The sequence below is a fragment of the Ursus arctos genome, unplaced genomic scaffold (assembly GCF_023065955.2).
Source record: "Ursus arctos isolate Adak ecotype North America unplaced genomic scaffold, UrsArc2.0 scaffold_26, whole genome shotgun sequence".
Taxonomy (NCBI): Eukaryota; Metazoa; Chordata; class Mammalia; order Carnivora; family Ursidae; genus Ursus; species Ursus arctos.
In genome coordinates this window covers 10,402,553-10,428,422 of record NW_026622941.1, presented here as the reverse complement: position 1 = coordinate 10,428,422, position 25,870 = coordinate 10,402,553, and the positions used below count along the sequence as shown (strand labels likewise).

At 33.9% G+C, this 25,870-nt stretch overlaps 1 protein-coding gene across 1 annotated transcript; it reads left to right on the top strand.

The window, feature by feature from the left end:
- Positions 1-3,024: 3,024 nt before the first annotated feature.
- On the top strand, positions 3,025-12,821 carry LOC113257417 (natural killer cells antigen CD94-like). Its single transcript, XM_044385405.2, has 8 exons — positions 3,025-3,058; positions 3,438-3,572; positions 5,418-5,516; positions 6,333-6,446; positions 7,510-7,581; positions 7,734-7,885; positions 9,867-9,973; positions 12,680-12,821. The coding sequence occupies exons 1-8, from the start codon at positions 3,025-3,027 to the stop codon at positions 12,798-12,800; spliced, it is 834 nt and encodes a 277-aa protein (XP_044241340.1). The 3' UTR covers positions 12,801-12,821.
- The last annotated feature ends 13,049 nt before the right edge of the window (positions 12,822-25,870 follow it).

Genomic DNA, 25,870 nt, shown 5'->3' with positions numbered 1-25,870 from the left:
CTGAGTAATATTTCTGTGTGTATGTATGTGTATCAGATCTTCATCCATTCATTTGTTGGCAGACCCTTCGGTTGTTTCCATGTCCTGCCTATTGTTAATAATGCTGCATGAACATGGGAGTGCAGGTACCTCTCTGAGATCATGCTTTCATTTCCTCTGGATATATACCCAGAAGTGGGATTGCTAGACCACATGGTAGTTCTATTTCTAATTATTTTGAGGAGCTTCCATATTGTTCCTCAAACTGGGGTGAGGAATTACTATGGTTTTGATCTGCAAATGATTAGTGATGTTGAAAACCATTCCATGTACCTGTTGGCCATTTGTATATCTTCTTTGGGAAAATATCTATTTAGTTTCTCTGTCCATATTTTAGTTGTGTTAGTTACTTATTTATTTACTTACTTGTGTGTTTATTAAATTATTTAGTTATTTCGTTATTCAGTTGTATGAGTAGTTTATAAATTTTGGATATTAGCCCATTATCTGATCTATGATTTATAGCTATTTTCTCCCATTGCATGCTTTGTCTTTTCACTTTGTTGATATTTTGCCCTGTGATGGAGACACTTTTTAATTTGACTAAAAGTCTTTTTATCCAATCAATTTCTCTACATGAACATCTGTCTATGTCCTAAAGTAGATTTCAACATAATGATTATAGTGTGTGTATTGTATTTCATTATATTAGTAGGGAATTAACCAATTCCTCTTTTATGGACACATTTTTTTAATAATAATTTTTTATTACGTTATGTTAGTCACCATACAGTACATCCCTAGTTTTTGATGTAAAGTTCCATGATTCATTACTTGCTATAACACCCAGTGCACCATGCAATACGTGCCCTCCTTAATACCCATCACCAGCCTATCCCATTCCCCCACCCCCCTCCCCTCTGAAGCCCTCGGTTTGTTTCCCAGAGTCCATAGTCTGTCATGGTTCATTCCCCCTTCTGTTTACCCTCCATTCATTCTTCCATTCCTTCTCCTACCAATCTTCCTATTTCTTATGTTCCATAAATGAGTGAAACCATATGATAATTGTCTTTCTCTGCTTGACTTATTTTGCTTAGCATTATCTCCTCCAGTCCTGTCCATGTTGCTGCAAATGTTGTGAAATCATTCTTTTTGATAGCTGAGTAATATTCCATTGTATATACAGACTGCATCTTCTTAATCCAGTCTTTTTTCCTGATATTTCTGGTCCTTGGTTATAATACTGCTATGGGTATCCTCTAAGATAAAGTTTGTTTACAGCATGATTTTTTTCTCTATGCTGAATGACTCTTCTTTATTTCCCTATCTTAAACAGAACTTATTTAAAAACATGATAAATGTAACACATGTATATAATGTGAAGCTTAAAATGGAGCAAATATGAATAATTTTTTCCTCTCTCTTATAGTCTCACTTGCCTATGATCACCAGTGTAAATATTTTTTAATGTTCATATGAATTAAATAAACATATTTACACATTATTTCTTCTTGCTTCCCCCTTTCTCCTTCTATTTCTTTTATACTTCCTCATTTCCCTTCCACTTTTCCTTTTTTATGCTATACAAGTGCCCCCTACTCTGCAATTTGATTTTTGCTTCTAAACAACAAAATATGTAGAACCTTCCTTCTGGCTTATTCTTTAATGTGTGCTCTCTTTAAAATGCATGGATATATAACTACTCAAGTGGAGAGGTGATTAATCATATCAAAAGGCTACATTGTACAGTACAGTACAATGAAAAGTTTATTTCATTCTAATACAATGAAGGCCTCCATGAATGGAATATATGTCCGTATGATATTTTTTTTCATATTTGCTTGTTATAAGTGATATTAAAACATTAGAGGTCAATGATTTTTCCTTTCTCCCATTTATACTTATCTGAATCCTTAACCAATGCAATGCAGTCAGATTTTTAAGTTTAGAGTCAGAAAGTAAACAAAATAAAAATGAATTACAATATAGGCAAAAAGTCAATGTACAATATTATTTTATTAAGTCTCGGCTCTTTCCATCCCTAAATTTACTGAGATCTTTGAGTGAGCAGTAATGTTATAATATTCTCTTCAGCCTTGTATTCCGTATATTAAAAGATAAAGTGCAATATATTTTTAGGATTTACCTGTAAGACTAATCTGAACTGGACATAGAAGGGTGGAAAACATGACAACTGCCTATGTCTAAGGTATCTTGTGTGGTTTCAACCAGACTGACCTAAATACACATTCGTTTCTATGAGGTTATAACCCCAACGATGAGAAAGAATCTTATGTCTATTTTTGTTTAGGTACAACATCTATTTCTACTCACTACAAATATTGAGCCATGGGAGGCTAATAAATAGCATGCAGTAGATTGTTGGTGGCTACCCAATGTTTTTTCTTTAAGTAGAACTTGTTTTTACTTGAAAAAAAAAAGTTGGTGGAGGGAGGTGGTACCAAAAAACCTTAAGCCAAACTGTTAATATCTAGATCTATAGATTTTATTATGTGGTCTATATCTTCAATAGCCATTTATTATAGACTGTCATTTAAATCTACTTTTAACAGGTATCTGGTATTTCCAGTATTGTTCCTTTCCTTATTACTCTAGTTGTCTAGACTCTTAGTTCCACATACCTATGACTTCCTTCAATACATCCTCAATTCTCATGAAAATTTTCACTATGAATTATCAATTACAATTTTTTATGACAGTGGCTTTTCCAGATTATTACTTGCACAAGCCAGTTGCTATTAAAAAGTTTGTTTTACATAATTTAATTAAAAAGGAGCATTTTTTTAAAAAATTTTTTTGCAATACCGTTAGAAATATATCCAGTTATTTTCACATTTCCTTTGTGGTTTTTACCAAAGTAAGTTAGTCTCATACAACTGTAAGTAGCTGCCCCACTTAGACTAGGTCTAGACTTTCCATCAACTCTAGGAGGATAGTAGAGAACAAATCTCTTCATTCACCTACCAACATCTTTGTGGGCTCTTCTTCACTGCTGGGATAAGAAATCATCTAGAAGGCTTCATAATGTCCAATGCTACAGACTCTGAGCAGCCTCCAGGTATTCTTTTTAATTCAAAATCCTATACCATTTTAATGAAAATAACATTTTAATTATCTTTGTCTATCATCACTGGTGGTTATGACTATAACAGGGGCATAAGTTCTTATATTTTCTTCAGTATTTTTCAGATATACTGAAAGGATGCTTTTAAATAAAATTAACAGAAATAAGGATCTGTTTCCTGGCTCAACCTAAAGTGTAATCAATCATTTAAATAGTTTTAGCTGCGTGGGCTGTTGGATGGAAATGTGGTTTGAATGTCTACTACAATAATTGTTTAGCAAATTTTGAAATAATAATGAATCTCTTAAAATAAATTCTAATCTCATTTGCTTTACAAGATTATAAATTAATTAAGTATTTTTTATGCTAAAAGAAATCACAGAGGAGACAGAGACAATACCTATTGCAGACTTGGAACCATCTCCTGACCTTCCTCCTCCTCCTCCTTCTCTTCCTCCTCCTGCAGAGGATGAACAGAGCCCGATTTCTGAGCCCACCAAGATGAATGGTACCAGATTTTATGCATTTATGTTCTGTCTTTGTTATCTTAAGGTACTTCTTCACCTGATTTTACTTTTCTCTAACTGTTGCTATTTGGGAATTTTACAATTTAGAGAAAATATAGGGATTAAAAAGTTTTCAAAATGTATATGGAAGTAAAACAAAAGCATATTTTCTCACAAAGACATTTGAAAATTTCATACATTAAGGAAAATATTCAAAGATAAAAGAAGCCATTTGTCCAAATTTAGACATGTTTCCTGACATGAGACTGACAGACTTAAACATGATCAAAATTCAAAATTAAACATGATCATGATTTAAATTTCAGCAAATTTGTAAAAAGACAAGAAAGGCAGAACCCTACTATATGATTGCCTCATTTTGATCAAAACAAAATATTTAGTAGAGCAGGATTTTTCAACTTCAGCATCACCGACATTTTGGGCTAGATAACTGTTGTGGAGGATGGTCCCTATGATTGGAAGACGTTTAGCAGCATCTCTGGCTTCTACTTACTAGACACCAGTAGCACTTACGCTTCAGTTACGACACCAAGAATGTCTCCAGACATTTACAAATGTCCTTGGGGACAACATTGCCTCTGGTTGATAACCACCATTACATCATTCAGAAAGTTAAAGAAATGATTTGGACATTAGTTATTAATATAACCCTTCCCTTTGATGGCAGCATTTCACCTTATTTCAGAAGTGTAATTCTTCTGAAGTATAAATACTTTTATTTTTTACACTAGATTCTATATGTTTATTTCAGAAGGAAATAAATGTATCAAGAAAAGAGTATAAACAATGATGGCTGAAAGTTTGGTTTCTAGAATGCAGCAATGCAACACATTATTGTAGTGAAACTGAAGAAATTATAGGTGATGTTTGGCCTAAAACCAAATATCATCCAGTTAAAATATTCCATAAGATTTGAAGTAATTCTTTAGAAGCATATACCACCAGTCAGCAGTTCAAATAAAGAATTCTATCTTAATAATAACAGAGATTTAAAATAATTAAGTACTTCCCCATCTGGTTATATTAGTGAGGATAAGGTAATCTGAACTGAAATTTTATACCTGGTATTTAAGAATATTTAATACCTGTATGTAAAATTTTCATCTGTAGTGGAAGTCCCCAAGATCATGCTCAGGTTTGATGATTGACTGGGAGAACTCACATAGATACATGCACTTATAGCTAAGATTTATGACAATGGAAGGATACCAAGCACAGACAACAAAGGGAAAAGGTACTTGGAGTGAAGAATGGTGGAGACTAGGCTCAAGCTTCCAAGGGTCTTTTCCCTGTACAGTCGCATGGGTCACACGAATTCCTCCAGTAAGTTGTGACAATGTGTGTCAAATGTTGCCCTCCCAGGAAACACATTAGAGAATTGGTGTTGAAGATCTTTATTGGGACTGATTACATAGGCAACCTCTGGCTGACATGCAACAAAATTCCAGACTTCCAGAAGGAAAGTAGGTGTTCATCATAAACTACATAGTGTGCACAAACAGTTCAAGAATAGTGGACCGTTCTTATCAATAACTGTGGTGGAACCATCTTGAAATCTAGGTTTCCAGATGCCGAAGGCCAACCTTACAACCAGACCTTTCAAAGGATGGTAGTCAGGTTTGCTATGCTAACTCATTTCGACACACCCTTTTAAGTAAGATTTTTTTTTTCTTCACATTCAGCTTCAAAGTTTATAATTCACACATTGGATAATATTAGAAAGTTTGGGATATTTTAAGAGCAATAAGAAATAAAAAATAATGGCATTAATCTTTCAAACAACAGAGCTCCCAGTATCTCTGATCATCACTTACTCTCTTTCTTAGCTGCTTCTTTTTCCTTTTCTCTGTTAGGACTTGTTCCTGTGATCCTGGGACTCTTCAGCCTGCTGCTCTTGATGTTGTGTGGATTCTTTGGTTATCAGTGTAAGTCTGATTAATTAAGGGATGTTTTTGGCAAACATGTTGTTGCCATTGAAAAAAGAACAGGCAAAAAATGACATGAAATTATCGCAACTTTTTAGTATATGAATGAATTTAACCTTGTGAACTCTCAATAACTGCAATAGTTTTTCCAGGGAAGCAATATTATTGCAATTACTGTAGAGATCTTGATAATAACATTATTATGATTATTATTTGAAAATTACAACTTGCTAAGAAATAAGCTCAATAAACTTACAACTGTATTTATTTAGAAATCAGAAAGTAACTTCTTTTATAATTTGTTCCAATTGTCAATGTCGCCAACAGCCTAAATTCGATCAATAGAATGTTCTTATTACTACTAAAATTATTCCCAACTGGTAATTTAAAAGTAAATGTTCCTCTTTGATTGATAACACTAGTTTGATACTCAAAACTATAATTTTGATCAGGCAGTGAAATTCTACACATTAGATCAACCAGTCATGATGCCAAAAGATTTATTCAAGATGATGTTTGCCTTTTTTGTTGTCTGTTTTAATTGAGTTGGACCATTTTTCTATTAATAGAAACATGCATTCAAACTTACAAGGAAATTATGCTGATATTTTAGATTGAGGCATGGACTTTAGAAATAAGAGTGAATAAATGAAAGAGTATTTGGCCAAATAACTTTTTACAGCTTTTGAAAACATTTATGGAGAACTTTAGTAAGTAGAGAACTAAAAAAAAAAAAAAAATGATACTTTGTAATTGAATACACTGCTGCTTCATAATTAAGCATGTGGCTTATACGTATTGGGAATTCTTGTTTAGACTTTCAAACTGTCGAGACATCAGCAATTAGGATGAAGATCCTTCAAGAACAGATTGAGTCTTCCCGAAACGAAACTGAAATTAGGATCCAAAAAGTTCTTGACCAAAATAAAGGTAATGTGAGAGCTAGAACAAACTCTCTTTACAGAATGTTAGGTTGTTCCTATCGCAGCCCCACAACGGTTGGTTGCATAACGTAACAGGAGCTCTCTGACAACAAGAAACTGCAGTGTGGCAGTTTTGATGGATTCTTGTCTGTTTTTCCTGTCATCTTCTGAAACTAACACATTTATGAGACATAGCCTCCTATTTTAATTAGCTCATTCACATTTGTTCAATGCGCACTAAATGCCAGCCACCAGGCTGGTGATCAGTATGAACCCTGCCCTTAGGAGGCTCAGGAGAAAGCAGATAAACCAAAAATAAATCAAAGTGTCCAGGTGTGAAGTAGAGGTATGTGCAAGATATTCAGGGAGCCTGGGAATGGGAGAACTTAAATATCTGAAAAATCATAGTGTTTTTATAGTTTCTAAATGCCTCCTAAGGAGAAAAGTTTAAAATACTGGTCATCATAAAGCTTCTTTTATGTGAATTAATTATAATATAAAATAGTCTGTTTATGATAAAGAAATATTTTACCAAGGCCTTGCATTACAATGTGAGTTTGTTTCCTGTGAAGTATCAAATGTATATTGAATAATTGAATCAACCATTTGAGAGTCCTTTAGTGATAGGTTATGTTAAAAGTCAGGTTTCTTTCTTTCTTCTTTTTTTATTGAAGTGCGCTTAACGTATAACATTGTGTAAGTTTGAGGTGTATGACCTGTTGTTTTAATGCATTTACATATTGCAATATGATTACTACAGTACTGTATCATCATCGCATAATTATCATTTCAATTTTGTGTTGAGAACAATTAAGATCTAGTCTCTTAGCAACTTTGCATTTATAATACAGTATTGCTGACTATGACCACTATGTTGTGCATTTTAAAAGGCTGGTTTCTAAGCAATTGATTATTTCAGCTAGAGATGAAACTAATTCAGAAGAGAAGGGGACTGAACCAAAATTACTTGTATATTTGCCACTTGAGAATTTCATTATTATGACTCTTAAAATAGTTTAAAAAATTATCTGATGTAATGTTTTTCTCATCTATTGTCTTGTCCTATGCAGAAACCCTAGAGAGGCTCCAAAGCCAGAAGGATTCTCTCATTGAGGATTTACGAGAACTAAAGGAGAAACTAGGTAATTTGGAAGAAATTGAGAAAATTCTGAGTTGATAATAATTCTTTTTTTAAAATAATGATCCTTAAAAGGGACATGTATGAAGCAATAAGGCCTAGTTTGTGGGCTCCCAGGGTCTGTGGGCTCTGAGCTATAAACATCTTCTTTCGTAGGTGTCAAGCATGGACCTTCTCTGAATCACTGGGTTCGGTTCGAAGACCACTGCTACCATCAAACCATGGAAATGGTTCCTTGGTTAAGCTGTTCTGACCTTTGTGTCTCTTTGAACGCTACATTTTTAAAGACAGGAGGGAGTAGATTGAAGGTGAGATTATATTTTATTCTTTGCTTCTGGGATATGAATACGTAATGCATACCAGTCAAAGGAAGTGTTCACCTGCACCTTAAAAAGCAGAGAAAGGAATATTCTATTTCCCTGCAGAAATACTCTATTTCCCTGTAGAAATATTGCATTTGCTGTTTCCTCTGCATGCAATGTCCTCTCCTATAGCCATGACTAACTACTTCACTCCTTCAAGTATGTATTCATTCAGTTATCACCTTCTCAATGAGACCTGCCCTGAGAACCCCATTTAAAATTGCAACTTGTGCGTCAGTGCCCACATTCCACCCCCTGCAGATGCCCTCCTCTGTACTCCTAGTCCTTCTGACCCTGCTCCATTTTTTGTCTTTTCCTTTCCTTGCCTTGCCTTTTATTTCTTATATTATTTTAATCAGAGTATGGTTAACATACGGTGTTATAGTAGTTTCAGGTGTACAACATAGTGATTCAACAATTCTATATATGTGCTCATCATAAGTGCGCCCTTTTTTTTTCCAAATGAATTTATTCTACTTAATTCAGTGACCAAACTAATGAAATCATTATTTTTTGATAAACGTACTCTTTAATCCCTACCACCTAATTGACCCTTCCCTCCCCTCCTCTATGGTAACCAGCAGTTTGTTCTCCATAGTTAAGAGTAGGTTTTTGGTTTGTCTTTTTTTTTCTTCTTTGTTCTTTTGCTTTGTTTCTTAAATTCCACATGTGAGTGAAATCATATGGTATTTGTCTTTCTCTGACTGGCTTATTTTACTTAGCATTACACCCTGTAGATCCTTCATGTTGCAAATGACAAGATTTTATTCTTTTTTGGCTGAGTAACATTCCATTGGAGATATATATGTATGTATGTGTGTATATATATATATATATGTATATATATATATATATATATATATATATATGTATATATATATATATATATATATATATATATATATATATATACCCCGCATCTTTATCCATTTATCTATTGATGGATGTTTGGGCTGCTCCCATATCTTGGCTATTGTAAATAATGCTGCAATAAAAATAGGGATACATATATCTTTTCAAATTAGCATTTTAGTGTTTTTTGGGTAAATACCCAGTAGTGCAGTTACTGATCATAGTGTAGGTCTATTTTTAGCTTTTTGAGGAACCTCCATAGTGTTTTCCACAGGGACTGCACCAGTTGCATTCCCACCAACAGTTCAGGAGGGTTTGTTTCCTCCACATCCTCACCAACAAGTATTGTTTCTTGTGTGGTTGATTTTAGCCATTCTGACAGGTGTGAAGTGATATCTCATTGTGATTCCTTGCTCTAATTTCTTTTATAGAATTTGTCACTTTTTTTTTTTAAAGATTTTATTTATTTACTTGACAGAGAAAGAGACAGCCAGCGAGAGAGGGAACACAAGCAGGGGGAGTGGGAGGGGAAGAAGCAGGCTCCTAGCGGAGGAGCCTGATGTGGGGCTCGATCCCATAACGCCGGGATCACCCCCTGAGCCGTAGGCAGACGCTTAACGACTGAGCCACCCAAGCGCCCCAGAATTTGTCACTTTCTTACATATTATTTGCATATATGATGTTTACTTCTATCTCGACCCAATCCCCCCAAATTGGGAATTTTCTCATTTTTGTTCAATAATATATGTTAATCTAGAAGAATAGGCACAGAGTTGAATAAGTGATAAAATGAGTTAAGAAAAGTAATTCATTTTTAATGTGCAGTGTCCTCTTGATTATACAATTTTCTATTAGCTATCTTTTCTTTTTCTTCGTGTTTAATTCCTGGTTTGAGAAAAGCACAGACACTACAGAACTACATACATTTTTGATGTTTCCTTTATCAGTAGACATATATAGACTGCAGTATTTTTATTTTTATGATTCTTTACTTCTCACCTGACACAAATTCCATATTTTTCATCTTAAATGTGCTTTTAGTATTAATAGTTTTGTATGTGTTGGTTCCATGCAGAATATCATGGAATTAGTTACAGGAAATCATACTTGGCTTGGCCTGTCTTACAAGAAGGAGGACAATGAATGGAAGTGGGAGGATGGCTCCTCTCCTTCTTCTGAGCTGTAAGTTTCTAATATATAACCCAATTCTTAATTCCCTTCTCAATATCTTTTGCTTAAAGAGCTTGAGGAAATAGAGAAGATTACCAGGGACAGAATTCGGACATTTTTATTTCTTGCTTTTGTTACTTCATATTTTACTGTCAGCAATTTTATAAATCATAAAGCCATTTAGATATTTCATAATTGGTGTAAATATGCCTCTATTATTAGATGATGTGATTAATTATAATTTTAGATAAATGTAATGTGGAGAATATTATTATATATAAAATTTGGGACATCTCTGTTGTTCTTAGAAGAAGTACAAAATTGTCACTCTTTGGCCACAGAATTTGAGTCCTTTTTATGGTTTTAAGCACGTATTGGTCAATTGTGATCCAGAAACATTGCTTTAAACAACTACAGTAAATATATATATATATATATATATATGTTTCATCACTGTGTGGCAAACTTAGAATTTCAAAGTTTTGATAATTTTGATAGCTGATTATTTATATTTTGTTCTTTTAGACTATATTCTTCTAATGGTTAGTGAGACTATTTTTCCTATAACCTATAATAATACTTTCGACCATTTTATCCTATTTAGTTTTTTATTTTTTGCTATGGCTTCTTATATATTGTTTCTAACCTCTCTTTCAGACATTCTTACCAGTTTTTTCCTTTAGTGATTTGCCCTTAAGTTTATTTGCTTTTATTAAGTGAGCAAAGAGTTAACATTAAGGTATACTGAGATTGTCTTTATCCATTTGAAATTTGTTTTGACATACAATAGACAAAGTTGAAGCATGTATATGTGTGTTCACATGTAGTTATGATTATATCTGTCCCTAATATGTGTATTTCAATTAGGTAATCAATTGTTAGAGTACTGTTTAAATGATTGGTTATTTTCTCATCACTGAATTTAATGTCATATTTATCATATACCAAAATTTTAATATTTAAATAACTTAACTCATTTAATATGTCATTTAAATATTTCACAGTTTTTGTAAGTATTTCAAGGTGTAAACACCTTGAATATTTTTTTTAGCTGTGCCTATACCATTGTGTCAAATTATGAGTCTGCTTGTTTTCATGGTTGATAATTTTATTTATTACTTTTTCTGGTTTTAAAAATGAATTTAATTCTTCTTCCATTGCCAAATGAAATATCATATTGGCTTTGAAATCACATTTTTTCATTTTAAATTATTCAGAAAGGAAAGATGTATCTTTGGCTTATTTTCATTATAAGTGTCCAAATAAGTTTGTCTTATAAGAAATATCATTTTCAAATTAACAATTATAAAAGATAAAGGGATTTAATATTTCTATCTCAAAATTGGCTTAAATATGCAGGGTTTTGTATGAAGACTCTGATATTATTATATCAGGTTTCTTCTTTTTGAAGATTTTATCTATTTATTTTGAGCGAGAGACTGTGAGAGAACAAGAGAGACAGCATGAATGGGGGGAGCAGAGGGAGAGGGAGAAGCAGGAAGCCCGACATGGGGCTCGATCCTGGGACCCCGGGATCATGAACAAAGCCAAAGGCAGACACTCAACCAACTGAGCCACCCAGGTGCCCCTGTATCAGGTTTCTTATGTGATCATGATCTATCTCTTAATAGTTAATCACATTCCCACAATCACAGTAAATTTCATCAATCTTCTAGAAAAGGAGGAATGTCATAAACATTATGACAATAAGAACATTTCTTAATAATTTTAGTAATCAGACTCAGGATGACATTGGATGACATTGTTGATCATTTTATTTTTTGGAATTTTGTGACTTGAATGTTTTCCTCTACTTGAAACCTTGTACAATGTTTGGTACACAGAATACTCAATCGGTATGTTGAATTAATGAATGGAAGAATGTATAAGATATTTTGGCAATTTATTTTTCCTACACAGTTCAAGATTCCTTTTTTTTTCCTAATTTCTAAGGCATTTTGAAAACGAATGTATTATGAGTTTAATAATTGAGTAGATAAGCTTTACCTTTTTCCAGGCAATACTTGACAACTCTATGCTGTAGAGTTGATGAAAAGTGGTTTTACTGACAATGACCTAAAATGCTCTAGATCTTTAGTCAAGGACTAAATTCAACCAGAGTATTTGATAGCATCTGCTGTATGGCATTCATGTCAGTGGTGATTTTGTAAATTGAAGAACACATCAGAGCAGAGGGAAGGGTCCTGACATATTGCACACAGACACAGACACACACAGACACGGATGCACACACGTGTATGTACATATATGCATTCTAAATTTCATTAATGATATTGGGTATCTAACATAATGTTTTTATAAACAAAATATCCCTCCTTCAACTGCAGCTGTGCATGCATAGTTGAATGGTTTCTATTATGCCAATCTGTACTTAAACATGATTTTATATCCCAGGTCATTTGTCCTTTCATACTATTGCCATAATTTCCATCCAGATCATTCTCTTTCTCTCTATACTGGTGTATATTTTCCCACTTGTAAATAATTATCATACTTTGTGAAACTTAATTATTGTTTATAGATTCATCTCTTCTATAAATTCATGAGTTCTTTATTCACAAGAGGGAGGGTGTCTTTACTGCCTTGAGTTCTTGACAGCACTAGGCATAATGAATTTCACATAGTAGCTCTTAAGTAATACTATTTAGTTTGAACAGAGTGGGTATAGCCAATGACTTGTGTTTTCTAATTTTTCAGGGATTTGCCAAAGCCAAGTCTGGATTTCCAGGGGAAATGTGTGTATATGAATTCACACACTGTTGGTACTGATAACTGCACCAGGTCCTCTTCATGCTTGTGTGAGAAGACTATCCACTAAAAATCAGAAGAAGAAAGTTAAAAGAAAAGCTATGAAGCTCACATCTCAATAATATTCCAGATTCAAGATCTGCCTGTATTTATTCTATTGTTTTTTCGTGTTATTTGTAACTTTTTTTTTCATGGCAGAAAATCATAAATGACTTTATGATAGAAGAAGGCAAGGTCTAAAGTTGTAGCAGAAATATCAGAGTAACACAGAAAGGTTAGAAATTCAGAAATTGTTTGACTTTGTGAGAATTATATAAATGAACTAATAAACATATCATTTATTATGACTACTTAGTCTTTTTGCCCCTCTTTTATATTTTAAAGTCTATTTATTCATTTATAGTTATGACCCTATGGAAATAAACCTTTAGAACAAATACGGTGGGAAATAAAAGTAATAAATGATTTAACACATAACATACAAAGGATGTAAAAAATACAGAGGAGTATCAACAGTAACGAAATCATAAAATTAAAAAAAAAGTAAAACAGATTTCTGAAGTCATCTATTTCCAAAGTTGCTTGCAGAAGTCTTCCTAGCAGGGGGCGCCTGGGTGGTGCCGTCCTTAAGCGACTGCCTTCGGCTCAGGGCGTGATCCCGTCTTGGGATCGAGCCCCACATCAGGCAAAAAGAAGTCTTCCTAGCAGATTTTAAAGATATCAGTTTCACTTATATCTTCAATTCCTTGCCTCTCCTTTTACCAGAAAAGGCTACTTTTGAATAGACACTGGATCAACTCCCTCTACCTCTCCACACTGTTCCAAGGTTTACGCCATTAATCTTCCCAACACATACATGCAACCACTTCCATTTAAAGTGCATCACTTCCAAGACATAAACATACTCATGCATCTGTACCCATCTGGCTCTACTCATGTCCCCTTTCAATTTGCCCCTTACATAGGCTTCTTTTCAAAGTAAATGGACTTGGGGGAAGAAACTACACAAATAATGTCCTTTCTCACTTTCCGATAATTACTCAGAACACTGTTATTTGTATTTTCTTTTTCTCCTCTTTATTCAGACTGCTTTTGTTTAAAACACTAATGGTCTATTTGGTAGTCATTCATTTGTGCATTCGCTTTGAATTTTTTATGTCTATTTCTGTTTTAGGCAGTATGTTAAATTCATAAATCCAATTTAATTCAATGCTTATATTATTTGCTCTCTCTACAGAATTTTACTGGATTACTTATTTCATTCTCCTTGACACTTTGTCATCATCATCATCATCTTTCGATACAGTATTATTTTACTTTGAACAGTTCTGCTCCTTCTTGGTTTTCGTCTTTCCACCCTGGTCCTATAGTTTTAGTCTCCTTTATGGATCTTTTTTTATTTGCTCCCTAATGTTTTTCAGCTTGGAGTTTTCATTACGGAACATTCATTTCATATGGGATGATGTTCAATTTATTGACACGGGTGTGGTAAAGAACCTTTGCTGTAAGAAATTGCAGGCCTAGGCTCAAATATCTTCTATTACACTCCTTATCTATTAGCCATCTGACAAGTTATTCATCTATGAGTCTCAGTTTCCTAATTCATAAGATTGTGACGATAAAAGCTGTAGCTCCCAGCTGTTTGAGGATTAAATAACATCATATGCTTGAAGCATTTAGAAGAATGACTATATCAGAGCGAGTGTTCGACTGGGGTTAGCTATTGTTTTAAATGAGAAGAAAAATGTTACGCTCCTTGTAAACCGTGGAACATTATGTGACTTAAAAGTATTCTTATTAGAAATAATAATGATACAATGCAGAAATTTTGGTGATTGACATGCTCACTATTCATACATATAAGACTAACCTCTTTACCTCCTTAATCTACTTTCCTTTCTATGTCTTTCACTCCTTCCTATTCCCTTCCTTCTACATTTAATCATCTGCACAGTTTTTGTTACTACCTTCCTGTGCTTTTATTTGTTCTACAAGTCAGGTTCACTTTATTAATTACAAGTAACAGAAACAGGATTCAATCTAGCTTGGACAAAGTGGGAAACCTTTGGAAATGTACTTGGTTATTATGCCTGATTGAAAAGAAATTTGAATGAACAAACCATAGGAAAGGTAGCAATAGAGCTTAGCCACAGGGAAAACGAGCCAGGAACCTCAAGTCTACCAGGCACTTGTGCTGCCTTTCTGTGTCTTTCTCTTTCCATGTGGGTTTTATTTGTTTATTTATTTATTTATTTATTTACATGAAGATAGATTCCTCCCATGTAATTGGAAACATTGACAATAACTACTCTCAGGCATCCATCTTATAGCTTTTATTACCAGAGAGTTTCCTATTTAATTTTGCTAGAAAAAAATAAATAACGTCATGTTAAGGGAGGGCTAAGCCATCAAACTATGGTCACCTTAGCTATAGGCTTATGTATGGAAGAGGCGGGAAGTTCTCAGAAGAAAGGGTGTAGTCTGACTGACAATAGCATGGATGCCCGTACAACCATGCACTGATTTTTCCTGTGCAAATAAAAGGTGCCACGAACCAAATATATTCCTCAAGAAAGACTAGAGATTTTAAGAAAAATAAAATAATATCAAGCATACTTTTAGAATTTACTGTGTCAAGTGCTATTACAAGTGACTTATATGTATTCATCACATTTATTCTCAAATAAGATAGATTGCAATATTTTATAGAAGAAAGAAGTGGCTAACTTAAGCTTTCCAAGGTTATAGAAATTGTTAGTGGCAGAGCTGGAATTTGAACTCTGATATCTTAATGTCAAAGTCCATGCCCTGAAACACACTAACATATATGTCTTCTCATATACCTACTCAAAGAGGCATCTAACATAAACATAACATAACAGTTAATGGCAGGTAAGATTATACTAGAAGTCTCAGAAAATAGTGAATAAAAAGAAATTAATGACTCCACATTCAATACAAAATAGTGGGGAATTCAGAAGACTCTACAGGCTTTTGCAGTTTTGCAGTAGAATTTCAGTGACAGTTAAAGAACATATTCTTTGGGGAGTACGTGTAAGGGACACAACTCAGATTTAAGGGTGAATCGGGAAAGGAATCCTAGTGGATTTCTAGAACTATATCTTGATTTGTAGCAGAAGGCTCAAATTGCTTTTTGAATATGTTGCAAGTCAGTTACCAAGGGAAATAGTATGAGACAGAGGTTATTGTATCAAAAATGCTCTTGTGACCAGTACTTTATAGGAAAGAAGGACAGTATTAGACAGAATGAACTGCAATGAACTCACAACCGACACAGAGCTTCAGCCAACTTCATGGGAATCCCTGCAGCTGGCAAGGTCCATCAGAATAATCCCAAGTTGGAGTGAAGGCCAGGCCTTTATCTCTCTTGTATCACCCAGACGTGGGATGTAGGTGTCCGGTAGGACAGGTAGTGATCCTGAGTGAGTCAGACATCTTGAGCTGAGGGCAATGCCTCTGAGCTGAGATCTCAGAGCTATCATGCATCAGCATCCCCGGGTCTGTGGAAATTAGTACTGTAGTCCTGAAGGGCAAATCGGGACACAGCACAACATCCACGATGGAATAAAGAATTCAAATCTGAAGATTAAGTTAGAACATAATAAAAAAGTATTATTAAAAAAAGAGAATTGGTCAGAAGACAATGTTATGCATAAGACCTTTTCTATAAACTAGCACAGAGGTGGGTATACTCAGTGACCACTCAACCTCTGACAGAAAAGAGATGGAATAAACAGGGGTTGTTTTTTTACATTTGAATCAGGTATTTAGAATCATGAATTAAGTCCAGTGATATTACTGGACATCTGGTTGGCTGATGGCTCCACTCAGGTGGGAACACAGGAGAAACAAAAGGTTTCTGGAAATCCAGAATGGTAAGTTTTAGGTATAGTAAGTTTGGTATATCTGTGAAATATCCAGCTGATTACACACTCTAAAAAACAGAACCCAGTTGGTTTCATGAGAGTAGAATGCTCAGAACCTCCTAATTTATAGATTTCTCTTTTTAACTCCTATATATACAATTAAGAAAGAACATATGTAGCTAAAACACAAATTCTCATAAAATTAGTTCTGCACTTAAACTTTATTTTTTACCAGTGAAAATACCTTTTAAAAAATATTCCTTTGGGGCGCCTGGGTGGCGCAGTCGTTAAGCGTCTGCCCTTCAGCTCAGGGCGTGATCCCAGCGTTCTGGGATTGAGCCCCACATCAGGCTCCTTCGCTAGGAGCCTGCTTCTTCCTCTCCCACTCCCCCTGCTTGTGTTCCCTCTCTCGCTGGCTGTCTCTGTCAAATAAATAAATAAAATCTTAAAAAAAAATATTCCCAAAGTAAAGCACTTTTGAAAATCCTCTCCTGCAAATTCAGAATAACATAGTCCTTAATGACTCTCAGCTTGTGAATGGACCACAGAAAAAGTAAATAAACACACGCACAGCAAATCGTGGGGAAGTAAGAGAACACATGATGTGATGTACTATATGGCGACTAACATATCATTAAAAACAAAAAAACAAAAAAACAGAACACACAGTGGTGTAGTTCTCTCTGTGCCCTGCCAAGGGGTTTCATTGTTCCAGAAATGTCTGTGGAAAATGTAGAAAAAGAAAGTTGGGGAGTCAGTTACACCGACTCACACGCTGTTAGCAGTAAATCAAGACACTTTCTCTTTCACATTTCATTTCTCCAGTCACAGTCAGAGTTATATTAGACATTTTGGTAAAGAAAATTATAATCTAGGGGCACCTGGGTGGTGCAGTCAGTTGAGCATTTGACTCTTGATTTCAGCTCAGGTTATGATCTCAGGGTCATGAGATCAAGCCCTGTGTTGGGCTCCAAGCTCAGCATGGAGTCTGCTTGGGACTCTGTATCCCTCTCCGTCTGTCCCTCCCCCACCCCACATGTGCACTCTCTCTAAAATAAATAAATCTTTTTAAAAAGAGAAAATTATAATCTATTCCCTTTATCATAGTTAAGAAAAAAAAAACATTCAACAGCGGCTTACTGAAAACAGGAAACAGCAGCAAGTGGAAGAGAGCAGGCTTGAACATTTTGCGAGCATAGAAACATTATATTTACACAGTTTGCACATTTGGAAAGGAGGGAAAAGCAATCATATTTTAATCAGTTGGAGACCAAAATAAAAGCCACTGTAATTGCAACATATCCCTTTCATTTCTCTATGACAAGATGGCAAGTTCATACCTGGCTCTCTATGTTTGCAACTAACAGATAACTATTGTGCTGACATGGCGTGGAGATATAATACAATTTATATACAACACAAAAATACAAAGTCAGCAAAATATAGCTAACAGTCTTTTGCTAGTAACGGTTAGTAAAGTAGGACCATGCTGGAGAAGCAGATCCAGCACCATACCCGAGCAGCGGCGTATTGAAATGATGCCTATGGGTAAATGGAGCCACAGGAGAATGTATTATTCCACAGTCCTGTAAAAGAAAAGAATGTGGAAAATTAATATCTTAGGAACTTTTGGAATACAATATTTCAAGAATGATGGAGTCATAAATATATGAATACTAAAGAATATTCATTAGGTTTCACTACAGAGATGATGCCATTGGTGATCTTGGTTTTAGCAGCTTTAATAGGATAGCAGAAGAACAAAAGTTAGGTCCATCCATGTTGTTGTAAATGGCACGATCTCCTTTTTTTAATGCTTTCTAAAGGATGTAAATCAGACTGAGGAAGACAAGTACCATATGATTTCATTCATAGGTGGAATCTAAAAAACAAGAAAAACAAAACAAAACAAAAAGCAAATGAATAAACAAAAAGCCAGAAACTGACCTGTAAATACAGAGAATAAACCAATGGTTGACAGAGGGGAGGAAGATGGAGGAATGAGCAAAATCGTGAAGGGGAGTGGGAGATGCAGGCCTCCAGTTATGGAATGAATAAGTCACAGGGGTAAAAGGCATAGCACAGGGAATATGGTCAGTGGTGTTGTAATAGTATCATACGGTGACAGATGGTGCCTATACTTGTGGTGAGCATAGCATACTGTATAGACTTGTGGAATCACTCTCTTGTACACCTGGAATGAAAGCAGCATTGTGTGTCAACTATACTCATTTTTTTCCTAAACATATTTTTATATAATAAAAATATGATGAATAATACTCTTAGGAAAAGTTAAATAAATACACAGTGATGTGCTGTAAGAAATTATTCCACAGTGCCAATAATTGCATGCTTTTAGTTAGGATTTGCAACATCAACCAGGCTTCCAATTCTTCAATGACTTAAATAATGTAAAAAACAAAAAAAAAAAAATGGAGTCTGATCATTTAGGTCAAAGAATTAATCAGTGACAGACCATAAAATTACTACATGTGTTGAATTTTTGTCCCAGTACCAACTTTGAAATTGTATTCCCTCCCCTCAATCCTTAATTTGCAGGCATCTACAAACTCTTGTCAAATGATCTGGGTTCTAGCCCATTTACAGTAAATTATTGCCTAGAAAATACTGCTATTTTTTTTTTTTTCAAGAACAAAACTTAGGTTGCAGTGGTTTATGAGATGGAGAAAGGAAGTTTAGTTTTTTTCTTTTCAAGATGTTTAACTGTAAGGAGAGATTGGGCAATAACTGGAGAAGGTGATGAGTTAGGGAAGGTTGACTTATTGGTTACCCAATATCCTCTCTAGTCGGCAGAACTTCTAACCCAGTATGGTCACGGTGGTGTCTTTATTTTTCTCTTGTGAGGTAGTTAAGGATTTAAATAGTTTTAATGCTTTAGCAAAGAGATAATATCATTGATGTGGTAAAGTATGTGAATAGAAGTGGCTATTTTAAGTGGAATAAGTTTGCATGCCAATATGGCTGAGTAAATATTTTAACTGAAAAACATTTGCAACATTTCGTAGTTTGTTTCCCCTTGGAAATTTAGAGAAAGAAATAGTTGTAACAGAATAGTCACATTAGTCAAAAATTCTGGACTTGGGCTTGCTTTTGTTTAATTGAGGAAATATTAAATGAATGTGTCTTAGACTTTGTTTTAACTTAGTGCCTGTAATGACCTAGTAGATGACTCAGACCATCTTATTTACTCCCATGTTATGAAGCCAAGTATACAGCTTCCATTTCTCCTTCTCATTGTTCCCTTACAGCAAAGGTCATAGCTGCAATACACACAGTAAAATTATTTCTCTATTGTACATGAAAGGGGGAAAGCAAAAAAAAAAAATGCATTATGTGCCATGAAATTAAGACATAGTCAGGGGCGCCTGGGTGGCACAGCGGTTGGGCGTCTGCCTTCGGCTCAGGGCGTGATCCCGGCGTTATGGGATCGAGCCCCACATCGGGCTCCTCCGCTATGAGCCTGCTTCTTCCTCTCCCACTCCCCCTGCTTGTGTTCCCTCTCTCGCTGGCTGTCTCCATCTCTGTCAAATAAATAAATAAAATCTTAAAAAAAAAAAATTAAGACATAGTCAAATTGCCCAAGGATTTTTTATATTGACCCAGTTATATGCAGATAAACTATCGGAAGAATTTTATAACCCATGTTATATATTTGGCTTCTGCTTTTAACATCTATGAATATATATAAGTGAACAAAAAGTTTCCTCTTCTCTGTGTATTTTGATTGTGTAGAAGGTAAACTCATGGAAACTAGAAAATTTTAATTTCAAAATGAAGAACCAAATCAGTGAGTGGATCCTCTCAGCCTCCATTTTGCTTACCCTTGTTTTATAAGGAAATATGGAGGATGTGTCCAAAAACTGAGGGTATCGGACTGAACTAGCTGATCGTCACTCAAGTAAGCAAACTTCAGTTACTTCTACTTCCTCAAATATATGGGTGGAGGACTCTCAGTCAGGAAGAAAGGAGTGGAAAAAAAGCCTGGTGCTGTGAGGAGTAGAAACACACTTGAAACAAAAACAAAAACAACACCCAACTTTTATGGACATATAAGATTCTTCAAAAATGGCCAATCTCAGTGTGAAATTGAAGTTAAAATGGTAACAGTGGGCTCTGTGGAACAGTAAAAGTCTCAGTATTTCAGCATACCATTTGCCAAGGAAAACTCATACCATTCAATCTATCATCTATCTATCTATCTATCTATCTATCTATCTATCTATCTATCTATCATCATCTATCATCTGTCTATCAATCATCTATCTATCCATCTGTCTATCTATTATCTATCTATCTATCCATCTATCATCTATCTATCATCATCTTTGTATCTACTTATCTATCATGTATCCTATATTCAGCACTATCATCATCTAAGGACTGGGAACATGTCTGGTTTAAATGATCAGTAAATCGTGGCTAAAATTAAATTTATTATCTCCTACATTATTATGCTTTACTTACTATATTCCTTATATTTAACACTTATTGTAAGGTAAGCATAACAACTATACTTAATAATTTAACCCCATATAGAGACAAAAGAAAGTATATGACCCTAGATGATTTCCTCTTTGTTTTGAACAAATTGAAAACGTCTCAATGATGTTAAACTCTTTACATTTCTTTTTATTATTTTTATTTCATTTTTCTAAACCCTAAGACATTTACACATGTTCTGTGATAACGGATAAAAAATGCTAAAATTTATCATTCTGGTGATAGAACAGATTGAATAACTAAAATCATCCCACTACAAATGAATGTTTAATATGGAAAAAAACCACATTTTAAAAAATTTCTATTTGAGCTTTCAATTAAGAAAAGAAAATGAGTAAGAACAAATATTCGAAGCTAGGGAGCAAATGTTGTAGGTAATTATTGGTGGATGAAGACTCATGTGGGGGCTATGGAGTACTTTCAATAAGCTTTAGTTTCATGAGGGCTGGGAATATTTACTTTACTCTTAACTATTAATGCACTGGATCAAAGCGATTGAAATAGTTCTTACCACTCCCTAAGTCTTCTGATTATTGCTTATACATAGCCACAGCAGAATGTGAGGCATCATGAAAACATGCATTGGAAAGCACTATTTTACATCCTCATGTAGCCTCTTGCTGATTTAGCGAACCCATCTTAACTATGTTAGAGAACTCTCACTGGACTTCTTTTATCATGTTACCTGAGAGTTAAGGAAATGATAAGTGTTTTATGTAGACAAATCCACACACTTGGCTTTCATGACTTAAATATCAATTTAATATAAACTAGTTAGGAGTTTGGTTTAGAGTCCATCTGGATGAAAGTGAAATAAGTAAAAATAATAATAATAATAATAATAATAATAAGTGAAAATTTGATGGAGTTAAGACCTTTTACTGTCATATTTTAAAATGAAACATAGATTTGTAAAAATATGAGTAGTATTATTCTTATTCAAGTGGCATTTCAAATAGTTTAAGAAAGGACAGTTTGTTTCATAACAATTGTATAATTTGGAAAATTATAGATTTACATATTCCCTACATACTATATACCGAAATATACTCAAAAGATGAAAGTAGAATGAGAAATATAAACTGAAAAATATAGTGTAGTAACTGAATCAGAATGTGAAGGATTTTTTAAAGCAAAAATTACAGAAAAATTTTCAGGAAATTTGTGATGGCTTATACTTAAACTGGCAAAAATTAATCTTTAAAAAAAGTAAGACAAGAATAAACGGAAAAATATATTTAAAGGGGCATCATAGACATGAGTTAATATTCTTAATATCTAAATATGTCTTGTATATCTGTAAAAAAATAATGAAGATCTCAGTCATGTACAGTTCCCCCTTATCTGCGGGGGGATAAGTACCAAATCTTATATATACTGTTTTTCTTATATATGATACCTATAATTAAGTTCAAGTTATAAATTAGGTGCAGTAAGAGATTAATAATAATAACTAATAATAAAATAGATTATAATAATATATAATAATAAAAGCTATGCGTATGTGTCTCAGAATATCCTGTTGTATTGTACTCATCCTTCTTCTCGTGTTGATTTGAGATGGGAAAATGCCTGCATGATGAGATGAAGTGAGGTGATTGATGTAGGCGTTGTGACTTAGTGTTAATTTACTATTGACCTTCTGACAATGTCAGAGGGAGGACCATCAGCTTCTAGACTGCAGTTGACCATGGGTAACTGAAACCACAGAAAGCAAAACCATGGAAGGGGGGGGCGTACTGTATACACTTTCTGAGGCACTGGGGAAATATTGTGAAGTAACAGACAATGGCATAGGATGATAAGAATCTTGATAAGAATCTCACAATAGTGTAGTTTTTAATCTTTCTTTAAACATTTAAAAGACTATATAACAATAGATATAGAGAAATAATGGAGGACTAAATATTGGATAGGATACCTATTGCTAGAATGACACTATCTGGTCAAGACTGAAGAAATGAAAAAAAGAGAAGGAGATTAATGTGTAAATTTAACTAAAACTCTCTGCTTGGTAATATTGAAGGTGTTTTTGCTATTCTGTAACTAACATAAATGCTGGACAGGGACCAAATTTTTAGATTTGTTTTTCTTCCACTTGGCAATAGTGGAGGAATAATACCTATTTTAATCAGGGTATTTGAATTCAGATAAGATGTGATTCTATCAAATGAATAAGTAAAAGGGATTCTTTACTACCTCCTAGAATCTATGCCCACTGTAGTGACCTAGAAAATTAACTGAAGTTGTACGTGAAAGCATTGAATTTGCATGCTTGTTTGGGTAAGGAGAAATCATCAACTATTGATCTTGAAAATGCATTTTATAATCTGAGTTAGCTTAGTTAAAATAGAAGCATGTATATGCATGTCAAGTGGGGAGAGTGTTAGGATATGTTGGACAAAATGACATTAAAAAACAAACAAAAAAACAAATACCTTTTTTCCTCTCCAAAATCTTATTGAAAGTGCTGCATTGCATTCTCTTGACAGAAGAGGCCACTCTTGACCTAGGAATCCAACAAAGCATCCACCCTACCACTTCACTCCATAAAAAGTATGTTTCACATATTTTAAGATATTACACGAAGAACGTAGGCAATGAGAATCAAACATTTCAGCTGATGAAAATTCTCCCATAAAAACCATACATGAAATGTAAGAAAGCTGTAAAACAACACTCTAGACTGATTTAAATATCCAAAAACAAAAATTGGACACCTGAACCCAAAACTCACAAGTTAAGGAGCAAATTAAAGTAGAAAAAAGTACAATTCTTCCTTCTTTCCATTTTTACTCACCTATTATTATAGGAAATTCTATCACTTGAATTATTAGGTTTCATATTAGTTAACTAAGCTTCCAAGAAGTAAATACAATAAAGACTAAAAATTAAACACAGAACAACGTATAATGAAAATAAGATGAAAGCAAGTAGAAAATAAATCAGAAACATAGTAAACCGAAAGCAAGTTTTTTAAAAAGACTAATAACATTGATAAATCTCTAGGTAGATTGACCAAGGTTGGGGGGAAAAAGAAAATCAGAAATGAAAGAGAAAACATGGGTACAGACACTACAGAGATTAAAAGGAAATAACATCTGTCAAAAGATAATCCACTATGAGTCTAGTGTCTTATTTTCCTGCACTCTACCCTGTTTCATTATTCTCTTATGGCTACCCTTTATGGTAATACCACATTGTTTTAATGTCATCTGTGATGACATCTCTTCTTTCATTTTTTATGTTAGCAATTTGTGTCTCCTCTGGTTTTTTGTTTGTTCGCTTGCTTGTTTGTTTGTTTTGGTCAGCCTGACTTAAATTTTATCAGTTTTATCGATATTTTTAAAGAATCAGCTTTCGGTTTCATTGATTTTTCCCTGTTGCTTTCTGTTTTCAATTTCATCGATTTCTGCTCTAAGTTTTATTATTTTCTTTCTTCTATTTGCTTTCAGCTTAAATTGCTCTTCTTTCTTCAGTTTCATTAGATACAAGCATGGTTTTGTGATGTTTTTATGTCTCTATTATATTCATTTAATGCTAGACGTTTTCCCTGAGAGCATTGCTTTTGCTATATCTCACAAATTTTGAGAAGTTGTATTTTCGTTTAATTGAAAGTATATTTTAATTTCTCTTCAGACTTCTTCTTTGATGCATTTGTTTTTATAGGGGTGCTGTTTAAGCTCCAATTCTTTGAACATTTCCCAGCTATCTTTTGTTGTTAATTTCTATATTAATGCAATTGTGGTCTATGAAGATACCTTGTATAATTTCTATTCTTTTAAACTTGTTATGTTTTATAGAGTTGATCTTGGTGAATGTTCCATGAAGTTTGAGAAGAATGAATATTCTACTGTTGCATAAGTCACCCTGTAAATGTCAACCACACCAAGCTAATTGATAGTGTTGTCAGGTCAATTATATCTTTACTGATATTCTGCTTGCTGGATCTGTCAGTTACTGATAGAGATGAGTTGAAGTCTCCACCTGTTATTAACTTGCTTATTTCTGCCTATAGTTCTATCAGTTTTGCCTCGTATATAGTTTTATACTATATAATTAGGTACATTTACACTAAGGATTTTTATGTCTTCTATGAATGCTTGATGCCTTTATCATTTTAGATTGTTCTTCTTTATCTGTGATAATGTTCCTTGTTCTGATAGTATATATAATTGTAGGGCTATGTCTATATAGTGAAAGCAAATTTGGTAATTGTAAAATGCATTAATAATATGCCAGAAATTTTATCAAAAGTTTGCTAATTAAAAACAGAAACAAAGGAACAAAAAATTTAAAACAATAACAACAACAAATGGATCATTTTTGCAGACTCTTTACTTTTAAGTCACACTTGCCATTTTAGTACTTCTTAACTGAATTCACTAATTTGACTGTAATTTAAAATAAGCAGTTTTTAGTTTGAATTGCAGATAGTGTCTAGTGTTGAGGGGAGTTGCCTATAAGAACAGAAAAGGTGGAAATTCAACCACTAAAATTTTTCTAATAGGTTTATTTTTAAAAATATTGGATTCTAATTGCTTATATTTTATAGCTTTCACAAATATTTCTTTTTTAAGTTTTTATTTAAATTCCAGTTAGTTAACATACAATGTAATAGTAGTTTCAGGCATACAATATAGTGATTCAACACTTCCGTACATTATCTGGTGCTATTTTTCCTCATTCACTTTAAAAATTATGACTGTCAGAAAAGTTTAAAAAAAAGGGA

What these genes read in the sequence shown, in the direction of transcription:
- LOC113257417 (XM_044385405.2), top strand. Translation starts at nt 3,025, where the DNA reads ATGTCCAATGCTACAGACTCTGAGCAGCCTCCAG. An exon ending in TGAGCCCACCAAGATGAATG is followed by an intron (nt 3,573 to 5,417) that starts GTACCAGATTTT and finishes TCTCTTTCTTAG; the next exon opens with CTGCTTCTTTTTCCTTTTCT. An exon ending in TCCTCTCCTTCTTCTGAGCT is followed by an intron (nt 9,974 to 12,679) that starts GTAAGTTTCTAA and finishes CTAATTTTTCAG; the next exon opens with GGATTTGCCAAAGCCAAGTC.